This window comes from Mesoplodon bidens, assembly GCF_964165515.1.
Source record: "Mesoplodon bidens genome assembly, chromosome: 3".
Lineage (NCBI taxonomy): Eukaryota > Metazoa > Chordata > Mammalia > Artiodactyla > Ziphiidae > Mesoplodon > Mesoplodon bidens.
This window is the reverse complement of record NC_138178.1, coordinates 135,759,177-135,784,941: the sequence shown is the minus strand read 5'-3', so window position 1 is coordinate 135,784,941 and position 25,765 is coordinate 135,759,177. Positions and strand designations below refer to the sequence as shown.

The window sequence follows — 25,765 nt, the reverse complement described above, 5'->3', positions numbered from 1 at the left end:
ATCCCCAAGTTTTGGAACAGTACCCAGCACATAGCAACTACTCAAGAATGAATAGAAAAAGGAAGAAAACTGTTAACAAGGTCCTTGCACTAAATGGGAGAATAAGACTACCTAATACATTTGATCCAATAAACATTTACCGGGAACCTACCATTTAGGGTGCTGTGCTAGAGAGCAGGTGGTGCAGAGATGAATGAAACAAGGCCATTGTCTCTAAGAAATTTACTTTCTAGAGAAGGAGAGGCTATAGGAAAATAATCCTACAAGGTATGATGCAAGGGCTAAAAGTGAAGTATATACCAAATAGTACGGGCCCTTCAGGGACACAAAGTGGACCAAGAATGTTTGTTTCTAGGATGGAAAGGTGGTGAAAGAGGGCAAGGGAGGGTACAGTTCCAAGTGAAGACACTGAGAAAGGCATGGTAGAGGGGAGCTTAGGAGATACTGGTAAGTGTAGTAGGATGAGGGTTGAGAAGAAATAGAATTATGAAATGTGAGTGGCCACAACTGACCTGAAGAATCATCAAGCCCAGCCCTCACTCTGTAGATAAGAATGAATGATCCTGCTTATTCCAACCTCATTCCCCTGGCCCCCTGCTCTTTCCCCTTCTCCCCTTTCCCTTTCTCCTCTACTATCTCATGTAACCCCGCCTTTTCCCTTCTTCCTATTCCCTCCCTTCCTTTCTCTGCACTTACTCTTTTCTTCTCTCAGGATTATATCTTTCTCCCTTTCCCTTTGTCAAGAGTAGAAATGAGATGGGATCAAGGCTGCAGGTGGAAGAGTTACCTTTAAGGAGGTTTTAAAAAGCACGGCTCTTTCTTCAACCCAAAAGGGGAAAAAAATGCAAGGATTAATGTAAAGCTGTAAGAAGTTGGAGCTAGAGTAGCTGTAAATGAAAGAGTAGAACTTTTGAAGCACACTTGAAAGAGTAGAACTTAGAAAAACAAAAGCATATATTAAAAGAGAATTGAGGGCTTCCCTGGTGGCGCAGTGGTTGAGAGTCCGCCTGCCGATGCGGGGGACACGGGTTCGTGCCCCGGTCCGGGAAGATCCCACATGCCGCGGAGTGGCTGGGTCCGTGAGCCATGGCCGCTGAGCTTGTGCGTCCGGAGCCTGTGCTCCGCAATGGGAGAGGCCACAACAGTGAGAGGCCGCGTACCACACACACACAAAAAAGAGAGAATTGAGGGGCTTCCCTGGTGGCACAGTGGTTGGGAATCCGCCTGCCAATGCAGGGGACATGGGTTCGAGCCCTGGTCTGGGAAGATCCCACGTGCTGCGGAGCAACTAAGCTCGTGCACCACAGCTGCTGAGCCTGCACTCTAGAGCCCGCGAGCCACAGCTACTGAAGCCCGCGCACCTAGAGCCCACGCTCCAAAACAAAGAGAGGCCACCGCAATGACAAGCCGGCGCACCGCAACTAGAGAAAGCCCGCGTGTAGCAACGAAGACCCAATGCAGCCAAAAATAAAATAAATAAATTTATATATTTAAAAAAAAGAGAATTGAGGGGATAAAATTGGGATTAAGGGCTTGGGAAGAAGGGCTGGAATAGGTGCTATTTGGAAGCTAAAATCAGTATGAAATTAAAAGAATTACTGGGGAACTGGCCAAAGTCCAGTTCAAGCCACACAGCACAGTCTGCTAACAGGTTATAATTGCACATATCACATCATCATCCAGCAGGATTTCATGACCAGGGAAAAAAATCAGAGACCCCTGAAAGCAGGAGGAATCCAGAATGGGGATTAGCACAGATCAAAGAGACACGGAAGTCTTGGATGGTGATAAGACAGTATTTACATGGGTTAACCATATAGGTCAGGCAAAATATAGGGCCCAGGGAATAGCCAGTCAAGAGAAATAGGACTGAGTAAATGGAAGTCCCAGTACAGGTGGGAGAATGAATACATGACTGAAGTAGCTCCATTAACTGATGCACTAACTACCTCACAATATCTGCTTCCTGTGCCATTATCCAAACCAGCCAGGATAGTTAGGGGAAGAAAGAGAAAATAAGTAGTAAGTTGTATAATGGATAAGACAACTATCGCTACATACTCCAAGGAGAACTCATTATTCCCCAACATATAGGTTCTTCCACCAATTGAGGTTTCTAAGGAGAAAAGAAAATCTAGAGAAGATGAAAGGCGATATAAAGCCATCTTAGAGGGCTTCCCTGGTGGCGCAGTGGTTGAGAGTCTGCCTGCCGATGCAGGGGACACGGGTTCGTGCCCCAGTCCAGGAAGATCCCACATGCCACGGAGCGGCTGGGCCCGTGAGCCATGGCCACTGAGCCTGCGCATCCGGAGCCTGTGCTCCGCAACGGGAGAGGCCACAACAGTGAGAGGCCCGCGTACCGCAAAAAAAAAAAAAAAAAAAAATCCATCTTAGAAAACTTAGTTCCAGCTAACTAGTACCCTACTACTTCTGAACGACATCATGTAAGTCCAGGTCTTCATTTCTTCTATTCCTTAAAGGAGATGACTCTATGTACGAAAGGGAAATAAGAGAGTCAATAATTTGAATTCTCCCTAGACCAGCAATGAGAACTGTTTAAAGACAATCCCCTTGGAATTTCTGCTTCTTAAAGGCATCATAAACACTGTTCAAAATCAATAAACTTGCCTAGAAGATTTCATAGTCCTAAGCTTAAATTTTAATTTGTCCCTCCCATCTCTAAACAGTGTCTATGATTCTCATTTGTACTTGACTTCTAAATCACTACAGGTTTGCTTTGGTAGAACCTGTCTTCAAAAGCTGCCATTAGGCCTGAATTACATGTTTACATACAAATTACATGGTTAAAAATATGGCTTTTACTTCACCAATGTTATTTGTTTTTTGTAGCAAAGGATGATCTTGGGAGACTTTTCCCACTTAAAAAAATGTTTTAATGATTCTGTAATAAAGCTAGTAGTATTAAGCCTACCCAGATGATGTTAGAACTTTGTTTGGAGTGGGGATAGGGAAAAGGCTGAGCCCAAAGGCAAAAACTGAGGACATTTTATATAAATAAAATCTTATTCTATATAACATCAATAATAGTAGTGATAATAGTGGTAAAAAGCAAAATTATTATGGATAAGAAACTTTAAATAAAGTATTAATTTAATAAAATAAAATATGTAAGTACAATAAAAAGGTGAAAAATGTTTGTCAGGGCTTCCCTGGTGGTGCAGTGGTTGAGAGTCCGCCTGCTGATGCAGGGGACACGGGTTCGTGCCCCGGTCCAGGAAGATCCCACGTGCCGTGGAGCGTCTGGGCCCGTGAGCCATGGCCGCTGAGGCTGCGCGTCTGGAGCCTGTGCTCCACAACGGGAGAAGCCACAACAGTGAGAGGCCCACGTACCGCAAAAAAAAAAAAAATGTTTGTCAAGAACACATGAGGAAGGTTACTAGGAATGACAATGCAATTATATCGCCTTTTGCCATTAGAGTTACAGGGTTTTTTCCCTAAGAAATTTAATCATTTTAATACCTTTATGTGTACCCAATACTGCCCCTAATTTTAATCCTTACTTTTAATCAGGATGCAACAGCTCATAAATGATTACTGAGCTCTTGAGTTATCAGTTTCTCTCTTGGATTAAAAAATGAGAGAACTGCTGACAGAACGCAATTCACCAAAACAGTCACTTGCCAGTAGATAGGATTATAGATTGGAAATCATCCTGGTTAATAAGCTTCACTATATTTAATTGTCCAACATGCAAATCAATTTAAAAATTCTGTAAAAGAATTCTAGGTTTTGTTTGTTTGTCTTTTTAACATCTTTATTGGAGTATAATTGCTTTCCATTGTTGTGCCAGTTTCTGCTGTATAACACAGTGAATCAGCTATACATATACTTATATCCCCATATCCCCTCCCTCTTGCATCTCCCTCCCACCCTCCCTATCCCACTCCTCTAGGTGGTCACAAAGCACCGAGCTGATCTCCCTGTGCTATGCGGCTGCTTCCCACTAGCTATCTATTTTATATTTGGTAGTGTATATATGTCAATGTCACTCTTTGACTTTGCGTCAGCTTACCCTTCCCCCTCCCCATGTCCTTAAGTCCTCAAGGTTTAATAAATATAAATTATCTTAAATATATTCACTGAAGAGTAAAAAAATTTGTTGAAAGTCACTTTATCTCCCTAACACTATATGGAACATGTACCATCTCTAGCATTTTCTCACAAACGTCCTTAAAGCTCAGAACCAATATAGATTCAACGACTATCTGTTAAAGAAGAGCTGATTACAACATGAGTATTCAAAAAAGAGGTGTCCTGGAGACAGTCATGCTAATAATAGCTAATATTTTCACAGCTCTTAATATGTGTCAAGTCCTATTCTAAGTACACTACTACCTGTCTTCCACTAGGATATCAACCTTCTGGAATAGATACTATATTACAGATGAGAAAAGCACAGAAAGGTTAAGTATCTTGCCCAAGGTCACCAGCTAGTGAATAGCTAGCAGAGTTAGGATTTGAACCCAGGCAATCTGACCCCAGAGTACAAACTGTATGCTGTAGTGCTTCAAATTCTACAGTAGAACAGACATCAGCATGAACATCTGGAGTCATTAAGCAATGTTTCACAAAGGGTGGTCCTTCTTCTTCTGCATCAGAATGACCAGGGGTGCTAGTTTAACATTCAGATTCCCAGGCCCCACCTCAGGCAACCGATCAGAGTCTCACGGTAAAGCTGGGGATCTGCATTTTAAATTAGAAATGCAAGAGATTCTTAAGTCAAAGTTTGAGAGACAATGTATTAGAGACTAACAAACAATCCAGGAGTAGTGCATCCTACAAGTATAAAAATATTACTTCTCATTACAAATAGCTCAGTTTCGTTTCTTTTTATGGCTGAGTAATATTCCATTGTATATATGTGCCACATATGAGGTGGATAGACCTAGAGTCTGTCATACAGAGTGAAGTTAGTCAGAAAGAGAAAGACAAATACCGTATGCTAACACATATATACGGAATTTAAAAAAAAAATGTCATGAAGAACCTAGGGGCAAAACGGGAATGAAGACGCAGACCTACTTGAGAATGGACTTGAGGATATGGGGAGGGGAAAGGGTGGGCTGTGACAAGGCGAAAGAGAGGCATGGACGTGTATACACTACCAAACGTAAGGTAGATAGATAGTGGGAAGCAGCCGCAGAGCACAGGGAGATCAGCTCGGTGCTTTGTGACCGCCTGGAGGGGTGGGATGGGGAGGGTGGGAGGGAGGGAGATGCATGAGGGAAGGGATGTGGGAACAGATGTATATGTATGACTGATTCACTTTGTTATAAAGCAGAAACTAATTTAAAAAATAAATAAATAAACTTAAAAAAAAAAATATTACTTCTCCGTTCTAATTCATTCTGAATTGAAATAATCCAGCTTCTCTTTTATTTAGGGTAGAGCTGGGTTAGTAGAATAATCCATTGTTATCGTGGTTGAAATAGTCTATCTAATTTGTATTTTATTTATATAAAACTAAAATCACAAAAAATTTAAATGATTATTCTGTTGATTGGAAGAAAAGCATCTGTAATACACTAACTTGTCAGTGTTGTTAGTTTTACTTGGAGGAGGGCAGTGTAGTATAATAGAAGTACTACTACACTAGGAGTAAGAAGATCAGATGCTACCACTAATCAGAATTATGACCTTTGGTTCTTGGGAGCAGGGGCATCATCCCCAGTTCAACAGAACCAAAAGTCATAATTCTGATTAGTGGTAGCATCTGATCTTCTTACTCCTAGTTCAGTATTTCACTGATATTAAAATATAAAGATATTATCAAATCTACACTTACCTCTGTGATTATTTAGGAAGGTTAAATTTTGCTTAGTGGCTGTTGAATAAAAAGGCTACTAAGTTTAATGAATAGTTTAAATCATGTTTTACATCAATTTGGTTTCTAAAAAAAACACAGCATAAAAACTTTAAAGTCAGGTTTCAGGAGATCTGGCTAAGAACAATGAAAGGGTTGCAGAGGTTTCTGGAATACTGGTGAGTCTTCAGAACAATCCTGGTATATGTATTTGGTGAGACAGGTTTAATATCAAAGACTTGAGAAAAATCTACGTGCTCCATACACAGTGTATAATTAATTCTACAACAATAAGAAAATTAAATAATTTCCACAATTAAAATACTCCTACATAGAAAAAGAAATCACCTTAGCACCAACAAGTGAAAATGTTATGGAAATCCTTGAATAATTTTCAGTGTCTTTTCAAATAGATTTTCCCTATCAATCCTCTTTTCATTTTGCTTACTTTTAGGGAATAGCCTTAATTAAAAGCACATAAAAGCACATTTATCTCCTAGTTTATATATATATATATATATGTGTGTAAATCCTTTCTTGTAGGAACAAACAGTTGAAATAACAATCTATGATAAAAATTCATTAATGTGCCAGAAGAGTCTTTTCTCATATGGTTTATGCTCCCACCTCCATCCATTCAGAAAATATAAGAAATGTATATACATAAAGACAATCAGCAAGTTGACCTAACACACTTGCTGCCATGTGTTTATTTTTTCAGCACTATAAGAAAAAAGTGACAATTTGACAGTATGATTACCTAAAGATGTTTGTCTTTTTGAATTTTATAGTATTCTAAGAAATTATTTCTGAGACTCAGTGTTTTAAAGAAATTATTCTTCTCAAACTAGCCCCTTTCTTCTTCTTATCCCTTGAGAACAGATGTTTTTTTTTTTTTTTTTTTTTTTTTTTTGTGGTATGCAGGCCTCTCACTGCTGTGGCCTCTCCCGTTGCGGAGCACAGGCTCCGGACGTGCAGGCTCAGTGGCCATGGCTCACGGGCCCAGCCGCTCCGCGGCACGTGGGATCTTCCCAGACCGGGGCACGAACCCGTGTCCCCTGCATCGGCAGGCAGACTCTCAACCACTGCGCCACCAGGGAAGCCCGAGAACAGATGTTTTGTCTTATCCATCTCTCTAGCTCCAAAGCACCTTCTACAGTCCTTTACACAAAAAGGATGCTAAAAACACTGACCTAAAAATAAATGTACAATGGAACATTATTGAGCCATAAACAGGAATGAAGTAATGACATCTGCTACACGAATGAACCCTGAAAACATGGTAAGTTGAAGAAGACACAAAAACCACATATTGTATGATTCCATTTACATAAAATGTGCTGAATAGGTAAATCCATAGACATAGAAAGTAGACTAGCAGTTGACAGGAACTGGGGGGAGGGGAGAATAGAGAATGAATACTAATGAATATGGGATTTCTTTTTAGGGCAAAGAAAATTTTCTGGAATTTCCGTAACTTTTAAAAAATATTAAAAACCACTGAATTGTACACTATAAAAGGGAAAATTGGGCTTCCCTGGTGGCACAGTGGTTGAGAGTCCGCCTGCCGATGCAGGGGACATGGGTTCGTGCCCCGGTCTGGGAAGATCCCACATGCCACGGAGCGGCTGGTCCCATGAGCCATGGCCGCTGAGCCTGCGCGTCCGGAGCCCGTGCTCCGCAACGCAAGAGGCCACAACAGTGAGAGGCCCGCGTACCGCAAAAAAAAAAAAGGAAAATTTTACGATATCTCAATTAAAAAAAAAAGAATGAGTGAATGAATGCTCACACTATTTCTCTTTCATTTAGAGTTAAAAAATACTGCCCACTGACTAACATGTAACCCGATTTAACTTTCTCTACCCTTGAGCATATGCTTGGTTGCCCCTTCCCCTTGCTTAACTAATATGTCCTCAAAGAACGAAAAATTTTTATACTACAAAAGAAATCATAAAAACTTTTACAAAAGTAAAAATGACTTTACATTATTCCACCGTGGCTGTCTGTACCATGTCTACATTCAAAAGTTTCAACTGAAAAATGATTATAAGGAACTATTCTCATTTTTCACCTTTTCTTCTTCCTTGTATCTTTTTACTAAATAACAGCATTAAACGTTGTTTGGTGTCAAAAGCAAATGATGGAATGAATTATCAAATTCAATTCAATGAACACATTGATCACTGACTGTATTTAAGCACAGTGCTATGTTGGGAAACAAGGTCTATTAAATAAATAGGAAAACCTATCTTAATAAATAAACCACAAAACTATCCCATATATCACTTTCTCTGAAATTTTAAATAATCAGTCTGGAGAATACAGCGATGGTAAAGGCAGCTCTTGCCACAAACTGTTAAGTTACACAAATATTTATTAAGTGCTTACTCAATAAAATGGTATAAAACAAGGAAAAGAGCATCAGCTTTGCCCTCAAGTAGATATGGGCTTGAATTCCACACCTTCATTTGCTAAACTGTGTGCATTGGGAAAATTAGTTAACCTTCATGAATCTTACCCTTTCTCATATAAATGCCACACTACCTGCATGGCATGGTATTATGAGGAATAAATGAGATAGCATAGAGTGCCTAGCAAGGCTTCAGTAAATGGAAACTATTGTTAAGATTATGATTATGTTCCTGGCACCAAAGATCTGGAGGGGGGCGTTAAGGATGAATAAGCCATGTTCAATTGGAGGTTCAGTAAGGACTCAGGAAAATGCAGCTGAATGTTCAAGTATAAGAAGTTTCAATTCAATTTGGTAATATTTTGTAGAGGAATTTTCTGTCTATGTTCATGAGAGATATTGGTTTATAATCTTCTTTTCCTGTAATGTCTTTGCCTGGTTTTGGTATCAGGGTTATGCTGGAAAGAATTCAGTCCTTCTGGCAGTGGCGGCCACTCTCCTCTTCCAGGCCTGCACCAGTGAAGAAGAATCTCTCCAGTCTCCTAATCTTTCTTTTTTTAGAGGTCTGTGGAGAAGAGACTGCAAGTGGGAGTGAACCACTTTTGTATCAGTAGCTACCAATGGCTCTACGCTTGGCCTTTAGCAATTCATTAAAGAAAAGTCTAGTCAAATACATCTTATCTGCTTGTATGGTGCCTGGTGTCTCTTCCTGTGACTGTGCTCTGGCACAGTGACAGGGTTCTTGTGTCTCATCTCTCGGGAGCAGTCTGTATTTCCGTGGACTTCAGGCTACTTAGTTGCTCTACATCATAAGCTGTCTGATGGGTTCAAGAAATGTTATGATTTTAGAGTTTATCTGACATTTTATTACAGTTAGGAGAAGAGACACTCTCTACTTTCCTCCTCCTAGGTGGAAACAGAACGCCCACATTCAGCAACATTTTAAAGTGAATTTCTATTTTATTAATCAATAATAGCATGGATTTGTGAAAGACACATTTATTCAGATTACACCTTTGGATTCATGGATTTTGGGCAGATTTATTACTCTGTGCCCCATCCTTTCCCTATCAGAGACCTACACACACGGCTTTTAAATCACTGTCATACTTTATGAGAAAAAAAATCAATTTAAAAAACTTTTAACCGTGATTTTAAAATTACTAAAATCAATTGTAATTTTGAGCTATTATAATTTAGTTATATTTCAAATACAAAGGCAAAACTTTTCATTTGCACATATGGTTAGAAATGGCTTCTAAATATATATAAGCTTTGAATTTCCTAATTCTCACATATCTGAAGTCACAATCACTGTATGTTAAGGTATAAAAGGTGCTACAATGGCTAGGAATTAAACTCAGGACATAATGTCAAAAAAAACCTATTGTGATTTCCCACAAAAATGTAACCTGCTTTTGATAAATTAGTGCAATTACATTAGTAATTACTTTTAGCACTTTGATACATATTTTCTGAGCAACATATTTCATCTACAAATAAGAAAACTGAAGAATGCTGTGATTTTCAAACAACTTTGACAACTAATCTGTCCTAGCATTCAACCATACAACATATGTTCTAATTTTTCCCCATTGATTATAGTATAGGCTTTTTGACTTTCTAATTATTCTTTATGATGCAGTTCTTAAAATTCAAAGAGAAAAACTAAAGAAGAAAAATATTTTTAAAAGTGAACTATTTTAATACATCACTTTACAGAATTTAATTGTTCTTGGGTTCATAACAAGTAAATGGATTGAAAACTAGTCTCTCATTTGTATTGAAGAAAGTTAACTGCACAGTGAAAGGGAAAAAAATTTAATGATTTACTAAATTACTTAAAAAGTTGCTTTCACTATAAAACTGTTAGACACATTAATCAGGACTTAGAATCAGATAAGTGGTATCATGTGCTCAAAAATATACCCAATGAATTAAATACCAAAAGAAACGGATATTATCTTTCAGAATTCAATTCAATTTCTCTCTTTTGTATTAAAATCTGAAAGTAATAATCAAGCGGAGAGGAAGGAGACAAGTACTTTACAGATCTTCCAGAAGCATAGTGCTAGAACCTATGTCCTACCATATCTTCAGTCAATTTTTAATGGATGATCACTAAACTACTGCTACTGCTAGTAAACGGCTTGATTTCTTTATATACATATATTAAACTACTATGCATTTCAAAGTGAAATACATAATACTTCTTCCTGAAACAGCCATAATTTGGGCTTCAAGTATTCTTAGAGGCATTTATCTTCCAGAAAAGATGTGGTTTTGATTCCCTTGTGATAAGGTGAATTTCCTTCATTATCTTCAAGCCCTTTGTGTATGATAGGATTGAATTCCTTCAAGGTCACTCAAAGTTGTGAAAGCCCTAGAGGATTATTTTGGCACTCTGACTCTCTTATTCTTTGACACATTTGGCAGTGTATCAGAGCTTCATCAGAGAAAAAAATTAAATCCACAAAATTTATAGGGGAGAAAGTCATAACTGACTATATTTGCCAAGGGAATTATATTCATTCAAAAAATATTTAGTATGGAGATATGTATCAATTATAGAGTGAAACACTTGGCTCCTATTTAAAATGTTTTATCTATAGCCCACTGGGTATTTATTTATCTTGGTTAAAACTGACATAGGCTTGCAGCTCTCCTAACTTCTGTATTGCATGTAAAATTAAATGAAAATAATTTTTACACATATTAAATCCAACTGTTCTAGATTCTTTCTAAATAAAACTTCCTCCTACTAGCTAACACATTGGTTTCTTTTATTTTTCTTATGATTTTTATTGACGTTAAATGTTAACTGCACACTATTATTTAATGACATTGTTGTAAGTCAACAAAAATTTAAATATTGCCATCTTGTGGTCAGACATTCATATATGTGAAACTGAAAACAATGTCACTTTCCTAAAGAGAGGTATTTACCCTTAAAATCTTACCAAAGATATTTTCCTATCAGGTGAGAAAAATGATCATTTTATTATATACAACATTCTCCAAGGAGACAAAATTCATTTATAATTTTAAGGAATTATAATTTTTTAAAAAAACTAAATTAAATATAGTCATTGACCATGAATAGTAACAGAATTCAGTAGAAGGACATCAAGTCAGTCCTGATATTATCTTAGAAATATTCATTTGCTCATATCTATATACTGTCATGACTAATTTTTAAACACAATGAGGAAAGTGTTATAGGTAATTTTCCATAGGTTTCTAAAATATAATACTAACACTACTGTACCACTGTTAGGTTTTAAAAAGTGCTCAGGAGGGCAAAGTTCTGAAAAGTTGGAGCAAGAAAGGAACAGAAAACAAGCAGAAAAGTAAAAACCTAAACCTCATATAACATAATCTTAAGCACTTCCTCATTTAGGTCCTCCCCAGACTGCCAAACAGTTACATTTGTAATTATATTGGCATTCAATATATGAGATAAAAAACACAATTACAAAAGTGAAGAAAAACATTCTACTGCTCAAAATACTCCTAATACTTCTACCTGGACTGTAGACAGAAAGTTTTTAAACAGAAGACATCTTAATTTCTACTGCCAAATTTCAGAATTTAGGTTATATAAAATTTAATGACAAAGAAGCAAGAAGGCAAACTAAGCACAAGGCCAACAGCTTTGCAGAAACATAAAGACAACATCAAAATGCTGTGATGCTGACTGTAGAATCATTTAGCCACACAATTTTGGTAATCAAGCAGTACAGAAAAGTTCATTCATATGATAGCATCTAACATGAGTTCTTTGTTTTTTAAGTTGTACCTGTTGATCAAATCGCCACACAACATAAATAGCCTTTACAAAGCTCCTTAACAACCATAACCATTGCCTTTATATTATAATTTAAAACAGACAACTATGATACAGATACAGACTTATACATAGATGAAAAGACACTGACATTCAATTGTACAAGAACCAAAAGGTAAGATTAAAATAAAAGTACTACCTAAGAGTTTTTAAAAACCATTAGAAATAGTGTTTATTGGTAAAAAGAACTAACAAATATACACTCAAATACAGTACCAGATTCTTTATCCCAAAGGGCTAAATCAAAGAAAACAAAAAAAACCCCTAGAGAATAAGAATAAAACTTACATAAAAGAATTCTCATTATATATGTGTTCAATTCACAACATATATCAAACTCTTATATTATTACAAGGAAACAAATCTTACCTTGTTGCTGTGAAAGTGAAATATCACATTTATTTCTTACACGTATTAAACGACTTTGAACTGGCTTTTGTTCAACTTGCTTAACATCTTGGTCTTGTTTTTGTTGGTACTGAAGAATTTAAGACATGAAGTCATAATATTATTTTTTAAGTTACTTTAAAAAGATCTGAGCAATTAAATTATTTAGGTGTTTATTATATAAAATTTGAATATCATGCATGCTTTCTAACTACCAAGTGGGTGATGGAGTACATATTACTAAAGAAAAGATATTGCAAATAAAATCTTTCAAAAGATTTGGGTAATATACACAGATTTCAGATATTCAAATCATTTCTATTTTTCCTAGAGAATTCAGAGCTACTTATAAATCAACTATTCTAGATACATATATGATGGATTTAGACAGGATAAAAACTTAATTTGACTGTAAGCACTTCCATATTACCATTTTTGCATAAAATGAAAATCTGCATAATGTACTGCAATTTTCAAAGAGCTTTTATATATAATAACATCACTGAATTCTCACAAGTGTTGAGTAGGTATTGTTATCCTCCTTTGCCATTCAAGAAAAGTACACTCTACCATAAGCCCCATCATCTCTCTTCCTTACTACCACCTAACGAAATTTGAAATTTACAGCTGGTCACAAATTCCTTCACAATCACACATTACAAATTGTGATGACGTTAGCCATTTTCTTTCTTCCCTTTCCTGTTTTATGAGCCTAATTATGAATGAGTCTCTGAAAACAACTGTCAGATATAATTTGACAGGAACCTAAAAAGGTATCTCTGAACTCTTAACAACAGATACAAGCAGAGGAGAATCTGAAACACCTGTCCACATGGACTCAAATGTAACCACTCCAGTTCTGGCAGGTACTTATTTATCTACAGGTAAAAATGAGTAGCTTTAGACTGCAATAATAACAACTAGCCTCACCTCTGGTCTTCTAAGTTTAGAGCCATTAGTCATATATGTTTCTTCCCTGAAGGAAATATTATTTGGGTGTGTATTTCTAAGATGGGTACTATGACTCTTCTGTGCTGCTTCAATTTAGAACCTTCCTACTGGCTCCCTTCCTTAACCACAGGGATTAAGAGCTGAGTATTGTGGAGCTAAACTGCTTGTGTTCAAATTTGGCTAAGTCATTATGTAGCTTTGACCTTGCGTAAGTTACTTAACCCCCCAATACCTCAATTTTCTCATTCATCAAATGGGGATGATAATAATAATAACTACCTCAGTAGGTTGTTAAAAGGATTAAATGAGTTAATACATAATGAACTTAGAACAGCCTCTGGCAGAGTAAGCACTATAAACAAGTGTGTGCTAGTATTAGTACTAGCCATATGTCTCTGTTAATAAAGGAAATCTAACAAATGAATTTATTTGAAGCCATTCTTCTGGCAACACTTTGCAGTTTTATTTTAAAACAGGCCAATAATTAAAGGAGAGCAATCTTTCTTTTATTTTTTAGAATATCTTTATTGAGGTATAACTGATAGACAATAATCTGCATGTATTTAAAGTGTATCACTCGTTTTGACACATGTATATACCCATGAAGACATCATCACAGTCAAGATAATATGATGAACATATCCACCAAGCTCAAAATAACCTGAATTCCCTCCTATAACTATAGATTAGTTTGCTTTTTCTAGAATGTCATGTAAGTGGAATCATAAGGTATGCACTATTTTGGGGGGGTGGGGGTTCTGGCTTTTTCCCCTCAACACAACTTTTGTGAGAATCGTCCATGTAACTGTACGTATCAGTAGTCCATGGCTTTTTTTTAAAAAAATAAATTTATTTATTTATTTTTGGCTGCGTTGGGTCTTTGCCGCTGTGCGTGGGCTTTCTCTAGTTGCATTGAGCGGGGGCTACTCTTCGTTGCGGTGCATGGGCTTCTCATTGCAGTGGCTTCTCTTGTTGCGGGGCACTGGCTCTAGGCACACGGGCTTCAGTAGTTGTGGCACAAGGGCTCAGTAGTTGTGGCCCGTGGGCTCTAGAGCGCAGACTCAGTAGTTGTGGTGCACGGGCTTAGTTGCTCCATGGCACGTGGGATCTTCCCGAACCAGGGCTCAAACCTGTGCCCCCTGCATTGGCAGGCAGATTCTTAACCACTGTGCAACCAGGGAAGTCCGTCCATGGCTTTTTATTGTTAAGTAGTATTCCATCTTATAGATATGCCACAACTTGTACATTCAGCAATTGATGAATATTTATGTTGTTTCCAGTTTGGGGCTACTACCAATAAAGTTGCTATGAACATTCACGTGCAAGCCTTTGCTTAGACATATGTGGTAGTTTCTCTTGGGTAAATAAATACCTAGGAGTGAAATGTCTGGGTCATATGGTAGGTGTACATTTTATCAATACTTTTTTAAGAAATTGCCAAACTGTTTTCCAAAGTGGTTGAATCATTTTACATTCCCAACCAGCAGCATATGAGAGTTTAAGTGCTCCACACCCTTGCCAAAACTTGGCATGTTAGTCTTTTTAATTTGAGATGTTCTAATGCGTGTGTAGTGGTATTTCATTGTGGCTTTAATTAGCATTTTCCTAACGATTACCGATGTTGAGAATCTTTTTATGTGCTCACTTGCCATCAGTAGATCTTCTTTGGGTAAGGTATCTGTCCAAAGATTTTATCCATTTTTTAATTGGATTGTTTGTTTTCTTAATATTGCATTCTGTGAGTTCCTTATATATCCTGCATATAAGCCTTTTACCAGATAAGTGATTTGCAAATATCTTCTCCCAATCTGTAGCTTGTCTTTTCATTCTCTTAACAGTGTGTTTTGAAGAGCAGATGTTCTTGTTTTTGATAAGACCAGTTTATTAATTTTTTTTCTTTCATGGATAGTGTTTTTGGTGTCATTTTTGCCTAACCCAAGGTCACAAACAATTTTTCTTTTATTACAGAATTAATTAACAGGTATTTATTCATTACTAGTTTTTTCCTGATCTTTGCTTGGTCACAGGTTATTAATACTGAACCCTACATAATAGTGTGTTCCATAAGCAATCTTTATTTTATATACTTTTGGCTTTCACCCTCAACACCATGCAATGCAATACAATACCATACCATGATGACTATTTATTGAATAAATTAATCTACAGTGAGATTACACAGATTAAAAAACTGTATTTAATTTAATATGAGCATTTTTTTTTATACCTTGGAGAGTAATTATCCTATTTTTTCAGTACACAAGATTGCATGGGCCATTGGCTTAACTCAGTATGAAATATCTCATGCTTTCACGGTAACACACTTCACAAATTTTAATAGAATAAATATTTATTGAGTATCTATTATGCACAAACTACTAAACTAGATATTGCAGGGGAATATAGAGGTGTAAATGATAATAGCTATCTAACTCGGTAATAGGCATTTTTACATACATTATTTTAATCTTTAATTTAAAGATGAGGAAATTAAGGCTTAGAAAAAGGCTAAGTATGTATTCAAGGTCACAGCTAGAGATTGGATGAGCTAAGATCTATAGCCAGGCTTGAGTTAGTGAAAAAAGGAGGCATGATTTGAGGCTGTCTGACTCCAAAGACTGTGCTCTTGACAGTGTTCTATGCTAAGGTAATATTGTCACCATTCTGATTTAAGTAAAGTACAAGTGCTATTAATCAGGTACCTGAGGAAAATCTTCAGCTGCTACTGATAATTTAACATCATCTTCTTGTGTTGTCAGAAGTTTTGTGGGAAGGGCAAGGTGAGGATCTGGCTGCAACGCCAATTCTCCCAAACTCACTGGACCATGACTAGCACATAAATCTTCATAAATATCATCTGTTATCAAGTATGTAAACAAAAAGTTAAAATAAATTATTTCTTAGAAAAAGAAAAATTGGCTAAAATTACCAATATTTCTTACCTGCTGAATTAGAAGTACTTCAACAGAAAATACGTGTCACCAAGCCTTCACTGCAATTAAAACCAAAGCTCATAGAGAATGCAAAAAGTACCTACATTTAAACAAATCTATGGACTATTCTAAGGTTCTATTCAGCAAGCTGTTCACGCAGTCCACACCCAACACTCACTCCTACACACCAACTCCTAACACTCCAGATTACTTTTTCTATCAATAAGAGTCAATAGAATACTTTCCATCTAAAATGTAATCTTAAATCAAGGGGCAATTTCCTGACTAGAAAATGTTGGTATTGCTTAGTTCTGTTCTGGTATGTTTCTTCAAAAGATCAAGCTCCTCTTTTCCTCATCCAAATGACATCTCAATCAAATCAATAAAAAGAAGACAATAAGAGCAGAGATAAATATTTATCTAATAATATTACTGTACATTTACATTACATTTTATACTCCAAGCACTTTCACATATATTATCTCATTTAACTTGAATCTCACAATCATTCTGTGAGGCAGGAGGATCCGATAGTTTTATAACTGTCTTTCACTGTAAGGTTCAGGGAAGTTAACTGTCAAAATATCAAAGCTAAGAGGTGAAAAGGAACTAAAATCCTCATCTTTCAACTCCTAGTCACTGTTCCTTATTTCACATTCTTGCTAAATTATTTCTAAGAAAATTGTTTTTCCTAATTAATGGTCACCTTTTAAATACAGCACAATGCAGTCTCATTTTAATCAGTAGAAATAGACCTGAAGCACTATACATAAATTGTTTTAAATTAAATGATATTTTAAAGACCCCACAGGTATTTTCCATTTAAAGGCAGTATGTTGACAATTTTTCTTAGGTTTAGCAAATAATCACTCTCTGATTTTTTTATGTTAATCTATATTTTTAGGTGGGTTTTACATAAAGCAGAATACATACACTGACTTTTAAGTTTTACCTTTCCAGAATTTGACCTACACAAAACAATTTCTCAAAATTATTACCTGTTTCATTCTCATTTTATTTATAAGATTAATTTAAATAACTGTAATAACATGCATCATTTAGAGCAACCATTGTTCTAAGCCTCATATTGGCCTTTTTATATTCTGATATGGCTTTTTCTATTCCTATCTCACTTTTCCTACATTTTCTTAAGACTGGCAAATGAATTAAGATAAAAGAATTCATACATACATAAAAACTTTTTGTACTGATTATATGATTATATACCTAGAAAGCCCTAGAGTCCCTAGTGAGGAAAAAGAATTTTATTAGAATTAATAAGACAATTTGGTACTATGACTGGATACTAAAAAAATATACGAAAGTCATTGGTTTCTTTCTATATTATGCAATATGCACTTAGAAATAGAAAAATAATCTTTTACTATAGTGACCAGAACTGTAAAATAATTAAGAAAGGTATAGAAGAAGAAAATGAAGAAAATTATGAAATCTTATTGAACAGCAGAAAACAAGATCTGGACAAATAGTAAAATACATAAAATGTATTTTTATACATACATATAAAAATGTCAATTCTTCCAATATTAATACATAAATTAGCACAATCCCAATCAGGGTGATTTTTAATTGAAAAACATAATTTTAGAGTTTATATGGAAGAATAAATGCCTGAGAATTGTCAAGAAAAGCAGGAAAATTTATTTTAAAAAGTAAACTTGCCCTATCAGATAACAGAATGTACCATAAAGACACAGTAGTCCACTGTGTTTTAGATCCTAAGGAATCTAGAATACTTAGAATAAAGAATCGAGAAAAAAGAAATTCCTACATCTATGAGAATTTAATATACAAATTGGTTGATATTTCAATTCAGTAGGAAAAAGATACATAATAATTGGCACAACTGACTACTTATCTGGAAGAAAATCAAATTGAACTTCTACCTTACACCACTTGCAAAAATAAATTCCAGATAGACTTAAATATAAATGTATATTAAATAATGAACTTGCAAAAAGAATCTGAGACTACAGGTATAAGCTTGTATTGGGGGAAACCTAACCACGTGATGAAAATACAGGAAGTATAAAAGATGTAAATAACTCTACATTTTTTAAATTATATGGAAAAGAATATAAATAATGTCAATGAACAAAGTACAAATTTGGGAAAAGACATTTGCAATACAGATGATAGAAAATATCTAAAATACAGAAATAGGTCTTACAAAGTTACAAGAAAAACTTAGAACCTAACAGACAGGGGAAAAACTTAAGTAGGTAATTCACAGAAGAGCAAATACAAATAGCCAACAAACATAAACTCAGCAGTAGTCAGCCATATCTTTATACTTTAACTGACAAAAATAAAAATAGTAGTAAACACAATTTCTGGAAGGGATATAGGGGGAAGGTTGTAATATATTACTAATAAAAATAAATTAGTTAAAAATTTTAAGACAGCAACTTGGTATATCTATTTAAAATTTTTAAATATATTTTCCCTTGGGCCCAGTAACTACTTCTGGGAAACTATCCCCTAAATATAAAATGCAGCAATATGTTAGGATACACACATGTGAATATTTACTTTAGCACTGTTTATAGTAGGGGCGAAATGATAATAAAGTAAATATTCATCAACAGAGCAATGACTGAATACATTATTGGAAATCCATACTAAAAGTGGATAAAAAGTCAATAAAGAGATAAATTTAAGCACTACTACTTGACATGGAGTAATTTCTGCAGGGTTTACTGGGTGAAAACAAAATGCAGGCGAGTGTGCATGACACAATCTCAACTTGTAAAATAACAACAAATACACACACATCATATGTACCAATCATGTATACTGTATGTGTGTGTGTGTATAATTATTATATATGCATAAGGAAAAAAAACCAGGAAGGTTACATACCAGAATCTTAACACGAGTTAAGGCATAAAGTGGGACAGGAGAAAATGTGAGGAGGAGGGGTAGATGAAGAGCACTCAAAAAAAGAGTCTATAAGTTAAAGTAATATATGATACAATCGTATTTTATTTTTATGTAAAATGATATGTGGCTGATGTATGGGTGTAAAGAAAAAAATTAATTAAAAAAGACACAAGGTAGATTGTGATAAAAGAAGAAAAAAATTAAATATAGAAACAAAGAAAGTGTATAATCAAACATCTCCCAAAGGCATTCAAAGTGCATAATAGCTTTCAGCTCATATAACACCCTATCACTTAACCTATATTTACTGACTATGCTACATACTCTGCTAGATGACAGGGCTATGACAGTGGACAAGATAAAGTCTCCATTTTCAAGCGAGATTACAAATCAGTGTGATAAGAGCAACATTAGGCAGGCGACATCAGAGGATGACACAGAGAGCATATTTGACGGTACCTAACCCAGTGATAAGGGATCAGGAAAGGATTCCATGACAGCAATCACAGCAATGTTGAACTTGCTGTGTCACTTCTAAAAAGTATGCTCATTGAGTGTAACGTACGTTAGTTAGCATTCAAGACAAATTTAATTAATCATAATTTTAAATCCCTAATTTTATTTTTCTAGAATCTTACTGCTTTGAAAAAGCAACCATGGTAGACTTTCAGAGAAGACTAAGTCTGCTTGAATTGCCAGTGCCAGCAGCAGCTTTGGTTCTTGCCTGTCTAATAAATTATTCCATTCGTATGAAACCCAAAGGTACCTCAAATTCCACATAAGTGACACCCCACTCATTCTTATTTCCTCCTAATTCTGTCTTTCCTCCAGAATCCCTCCCTCCCTCAGTGAATGGAAATACCATCTATCCAATCATTCTAGCCAAAAACCTGGAGTCATCTTAGACCCTCCCTTCTTTTGCACCTCTCATATTCAACTAAGTCTTGTCCACTCTCCTCCTCAAATGTCTCTCAAGTCTCCCTTTTCATATTTCTTCGCTGCTGAATAATGTCTCACCAGGTTTACTTTAATAACTGTCTAAGCCAGAGGCTCCTTGCCTCCAGTCTTAATCCTCTGCAATCTATCCATCACACTGCACCTCACATGATCTTGCTAAATAAAAGGCAAATATGATCATGTCACTCATTTACATACAATCTTTAATGGATCTGTGAATATCACAAAACATTCAGAATTGACAGAAATTCAAGACTGAATTTTCCATGGGCATAAATATAAAGTAAGATTGGAATTACTTTCCGTTTTGCACACAAACGAATCTCTACTGTCTTAGAGTAAATCGAAAAACCACTTGATATAATTATCTATATCCACCTGGTTTCTGCTACTGTTCCAATCCCATTGCATCCTAAACTCTAATTCACTGATAAAGTACTTACATTTCCCCATTTAAGTTTCACTGTTTTTTTGTTTTGTTTTTTTTACTTTATCCCCTTGTCTCATTGCATATTCTGCCTTGGAGGTTTCTTACACTTACTACACAGCAAACATCTACTCATCATTAAGAACTCATTTCAAGTTAGCTCCTCACACATGAAGTCTTTCTTGATTGCCCTCCCCAGTTACAACTGACCTGTACCCCCATCCTATACGGACTGCTTCACAATAACTACAGTAATTTATTGCGTGTTTTTGCCTTCTCTCTACTACCTCTACTAGAGAAAAAATTCATTATGGATAAGGCCTTACCAGGTTTTATATTCCTACCACCTAGAATGTGCTTAGAGCAGAGCAAGCACTCAAAAAATATTTTCTGAATAAGTAAATGAATAAACTGGAACGTGTTTATCACACTTCATCATCTGGCTAATTCCTCTAAGATTCAGTTTCACATTGGCTCCTGTGGGAAACCTTCTCTGAGCTCTCATGTGTGGGCTGTTCCTCCTCTGTGCTCCCAAAGCAGTCTGTGTTGTTGCATTAATCACACAATATTAAAATTGCTGTCTCATATTCTTCTACACGAGTTTGTAAACTTCCTTGGGAGCAGATGTCTATTACCTCTGCATCTCAAGACCCTAATATTGTACTAATATATTGGTACCGAGTACACAGTAGGTACTCAATACAAGTTTTCTGAGTAAATGAAGAGCTATAATTGGTAGTAAGTCCCAGAGTCCTCACAGTTTGTTCAAAATACCAGTTTACACTTTAGGGTTCTCGAGACAATTCTTCAAACCTTATTTAGCATCTTTTTATTACTCAACCCAACCTGAAAGCCTCAGAATTAGAAAGAGTGATAGGGGACTATAGGTTGCAAATAGGATGCTTTCTGAAAATGAGCAGGGGTGGGGACAGGCAAGGTAAGAACAGCTGAGCCTCTGTAAACAAAGTTACTAAAAATCAACATGAAAGGCATGAGATTAGCCAGTAGCAGAAATAGTGATACACTGGGACTCATTCTTCTACAGTAAACATAATGTAACAAAATACTTAAAGCAAGAGGAACAAACTAGCTCTCTATAGGCACCTTCCTTTTAAGCAACTGTGGATAGTTTCTGGTTCCATTAAATACATTTGAGAAGGTATTGATATTTTTACATTCTCCAAGCATTATTAAAGATAGTAACAGTTACCTTGTGCCAAGCACAGTGCTAACTACTTTATGTGCATTGTCACCTACTACCCACCCCTAATAACCTTAGGAGGTAGATATTGTTTGTGGTAAGCAGGCTCCACTATGGTCCCCTAACATCTGGGTCCTGGTATTCACACCTTTCTGTAGTCCCCTACAGTATTATTCCAGGATTGGTCTGTGTTATCAACAGAATGTGGCAGAAGTAATGGCATGCCACTTCTGAGACTAGGTTATAAAAGACATCGTGGTTTCCATCTTGGTTGTTCACTTTCTCTCAGATCATCCACTCTGGGAAAAGCCAGCTGCCATGTCATGACAGCTCTATAGAAAGGTTCCAGTAATGAGGAACCGAGGCGTCTTGCCAGCAGCCATGTGAGTGAGCTTGGAAAATAGATCCTCCAACCCTAGCTGAAGCCCTCATATGACTGCAGCTCTAGCCAACAGCTTGACTACACCTTCTTGAGAGATCCTGAGAACCATGCAGCTAAGCCATTCCCAGATTCATAACTTTCACAATTGTGTGAGATAATAAATGTTTGCTGTCTTCATCTGCTAAATTTTGGGGTAATTTGTTACATAGCAATAGGTAACTAATACATTAATATTGTCCCCACTTGATAAATGAAGAAACCTGGGCTCAGAAAGATTGTTACTTGCCCAAAATTACAGAGCTGGAATTCAAACTGATTTCTGAAACTCCAAAAGCTCAAACTCTTAGCCACTCTGTCATACTGACCCATCTATATGCTCAATCTTATGCCACATTACTTATTATTTTTTCCAATTAAATTAAATAAATATCTATAGCGTGCCTACAATTAAAAATGAACTGTACTATAGGTAATCTGCTAGATGATACCAGGGTATAAGGAGGGGCTAAACAGGATATATCCTCATGGATTTTATTCTATAACATTTATTATTTATTTATTTTTATTTTCTGTAACAATTTAACAAGTACCTCTTTGTTCACCAAGTACCAAGCAGCTCTCAAGTGATCTGCGAGAGCCATCTAGTGTCAATTCTATTTAATTGCACTCTGCACGGTTAGCTGGATACAAATATAGAAGTCATATTTTAATGCCACTTTGAATACTAATTTTTAAAAATGTAAAAAAATTAATACTCTATGTGCATAAAATAAATAATTAAAATATTAATTTACACTCATTCCCACAGAAAATTCAGGCTTGAATGTCTCTCAGTTCTGAATGATAAGGTGTTCACTGATACTCTGTGCCAATGTTTTTCTAACTTCCAGCGTCTCCTCTTCTAACTTCTGGCAAATCTGCATACCTCCAGAACTTCTTTTCATTTAAGAGAATGCAGCAATGGGCATGAGAAAATCAATAAATGAGAATATAGTTGATCCTCATTAATTTGAAGATTCCATTTCTGCAAACTCACCTATCTGATAAAATTTATTTGTAACCCTGAAATCAATACTCACAGCACGTTCGCAGTCATTTGTGGACATGTGTAGAGCAGCAGAAACCTGAATCACCCTACACACACTTCAGCAGATGAGGCTGAACACAGTGCTGCTCTGCTTTCTTATCAGCTCTTACACCGTGAACAAGTGTTCTTTTTCACTATTTAGTGACACATTTTTCACATTTTTGAACGCTTTGTTGGTGATTTTGTCGGTGTTTAAAATGGCCCCCAAACACAGTGCAGAAGTGCTCTCTAGTGTACCTAAGTGCAAGAAGGCTGTGATGGGCCTTACAGAAAAAATATATGTGTTAGATAAGTTTCATTCAGGAATGAGTTAAGTGCTGCTGGCCGTGAGATTCAATGTTAATGAATCAACAATATATATTAAATAAGTGTCCTTAAATAGAAACACACATAAAACAAAGTTATTTATCGATCAACTATCAAAAATGTTATAATCAGAGGCTCACAGGAATCTAACCTTGTATTTCCCCTAGAAGCAGTGGCTCAGTATTTGCTAATTCAATGTTTCTGGTGACTCTATAGGACATAAGTACTATAGATAATGAAAATCAACTACATATGCTAGAAATTGGTATTCTCTATTCTACTCTTATTCCCAAAGTGTTACAGCAGAAAGTTTAGTTAATAAAATTCCAAAATAGTCCTGAGTACACTGAGCACTGAGTCAGAAGAGTGAACTTCTACAGTACTACCTAATTTAACATTGTCCTACGCAAGATCTGTTATGTCACAGTTTTGATGTGCTGGTTACATTTTTCCAGTATATATTAAAATAAATACATCACTACTAAAAATTTTTAGGTGGACACATGCATATTACCAGAATTATCTCATGCCCCATCCAGTGATTCACGTACCAACACTTTGGGGAAATACTGCTATAAATACCATAGAAAAAGTGTTCACTATCAAACTTTTCAATTATGAATATCCCTTTTAATAAGGAAATTTTGTAAGCCCCTAAGTGAAAATAGTTATGCTTTTCTTAATTCAGATTAGGAACACTACTGTAGATTATGATACAAAACAGAATACAGCATTCAACATGGAAACAGTCAAAAAAGTATGATGGGATTCGAAGTGAATATTCTAACAGACAATACATCAAGAAGCAATATTTTGGTGTATACCTGTAACTGTGTCACACTGCTGAGATAATGGCTTAGGAGCACATCTTTGATCTGAAGACTCTGCGTTAGTTACACGCTGCTGCATATAGGCGGAATGTCCCATCAAGATGTTCTCTGCTGCTGCTGTCAGCCTGGGCCTTTGTCCTTCACTAAGTTCACCTACACTGTTTTCCAAGTCCTGTAAAAAGCAGAAACCATTGTTACAAACATTACATTAAAATCAAGTCAAAACAAGAAATATTTGTCAAATGTATCATGATGCAGACCACATGACTGCTTGAAAGCTATTTTAGGAAGTCCTTATTATGCCACATACACGCTACAGGAAAGTTAGCTTAATAAGATATCTAAGTGCAGGCTTTGTTTTTCATATCTTATTTCTTATGAAGTTAAATACCCATTATCTGTTTTCTCCAACCTCCAAATTAGACAACAATAAAACACACTGGAAAAATGTTATTATTTAAAACACTAAATGCTGTCACACATTATACATTGTTCATACAGCTTAATTAGAAGAATAGAAAATTCACCTCTTGTTCCTTATGAATGAAAATTGGCTAAAGTTGTTAGTGTGAACTTTATAATAAAACAACTGATGAAAATGTACAAGAAGTATGAATGTTTCTTTATCAAATATAAGAAATAAATAAAAACTAAAAAAATGATGACTTCTATTTTCTTTTGGTATTAAAAATAATATGCCCTGGGCTTCCCTGGTGGCACAGTGGTTGAGAGTCTGCCGGCCGATGCAGGGGACACGGGTTCATGCCCGGGTCCGGGAAGATCCCACATGCCGCGGAGCGACTGGGCCCGTGAGCCATGGCTGCTGAGCCTGCGCGTTCGGAGCCTGTGCTCCGCAACGGGAGAGGCCACAGCAGTGAGAGGCCCGCATACCGCAAAAAAAAAAAAAAAAAAAAAAAAAAAGCCCTAATCACTAGCACATCTTGTGACTTGGAGATATTCTAATAAATGAGTTAACTAATCAAGAACTGAATAAAAATTCCAGCATATGAAAGTTCTCATGTTTTTTATTAAAAGGAGTTTAATTTCAACCAAGTAGAGTTTTTTTTACTAGAATATATGAAGAAATCACTGCTGAAACATCTTTGATGACTCTGTTGATTACAAAATAAAATCTAACTGTTTAGCTCATCATTCAAGATTTTCTACAATTTGCCCTAATTATCCTCTACAGATTTGTAGCTCCCCTTATCCTGTAATCTGACTTTTCTTTAAGAATATCAGTTGCTCAACACCCTTTAAAAAGAAAAAGATTGCTTTGCAATTAATATAAAACCCTTGGAGATTCTTGTGCAAAGTTT

General features: G+C 36.0%; 1 protein-coding gene across 11 annotated transcripts in view; it reads right to left on the bottom strand.

Annotated features, from left to right (window-relative positions):
* KIAA0586 overlaps positions 1 to 25,765 on the bottom strand; it is a 113,444-nt gene that overhangs the window by 23,622 nt on the left and 64,057 nt on the right. For 10 of the 11 annotated variants that reach the window (XM_081230268.1, XM_081230265.1, XM_081230272.1 and 7 more), the window contains 3 exons: positions 24,441 to 24,618; positions 16,122 to 16,276; positions 12,451 to 12,559 (listed from right to left, as the gene is read on the bottom strand). In XM_081230268.1, coding sequence (XP_081086394.1) covers positions 12,451 to 12,559; positions 16,122 to 16,276; positions 24,441 to 24,618 — 442 coding nt within the window. Of the gene's footprint in view, positions 1 to 4,423; positions 4,705 to 12,450; positions 12,560 to 16,121; positions 16,277 to 24,440; positions 24,619 to 25,765 lie in introns of those variants that run through there. The other variant, XM_081230263.1, reaches the window with a different exon arrangement.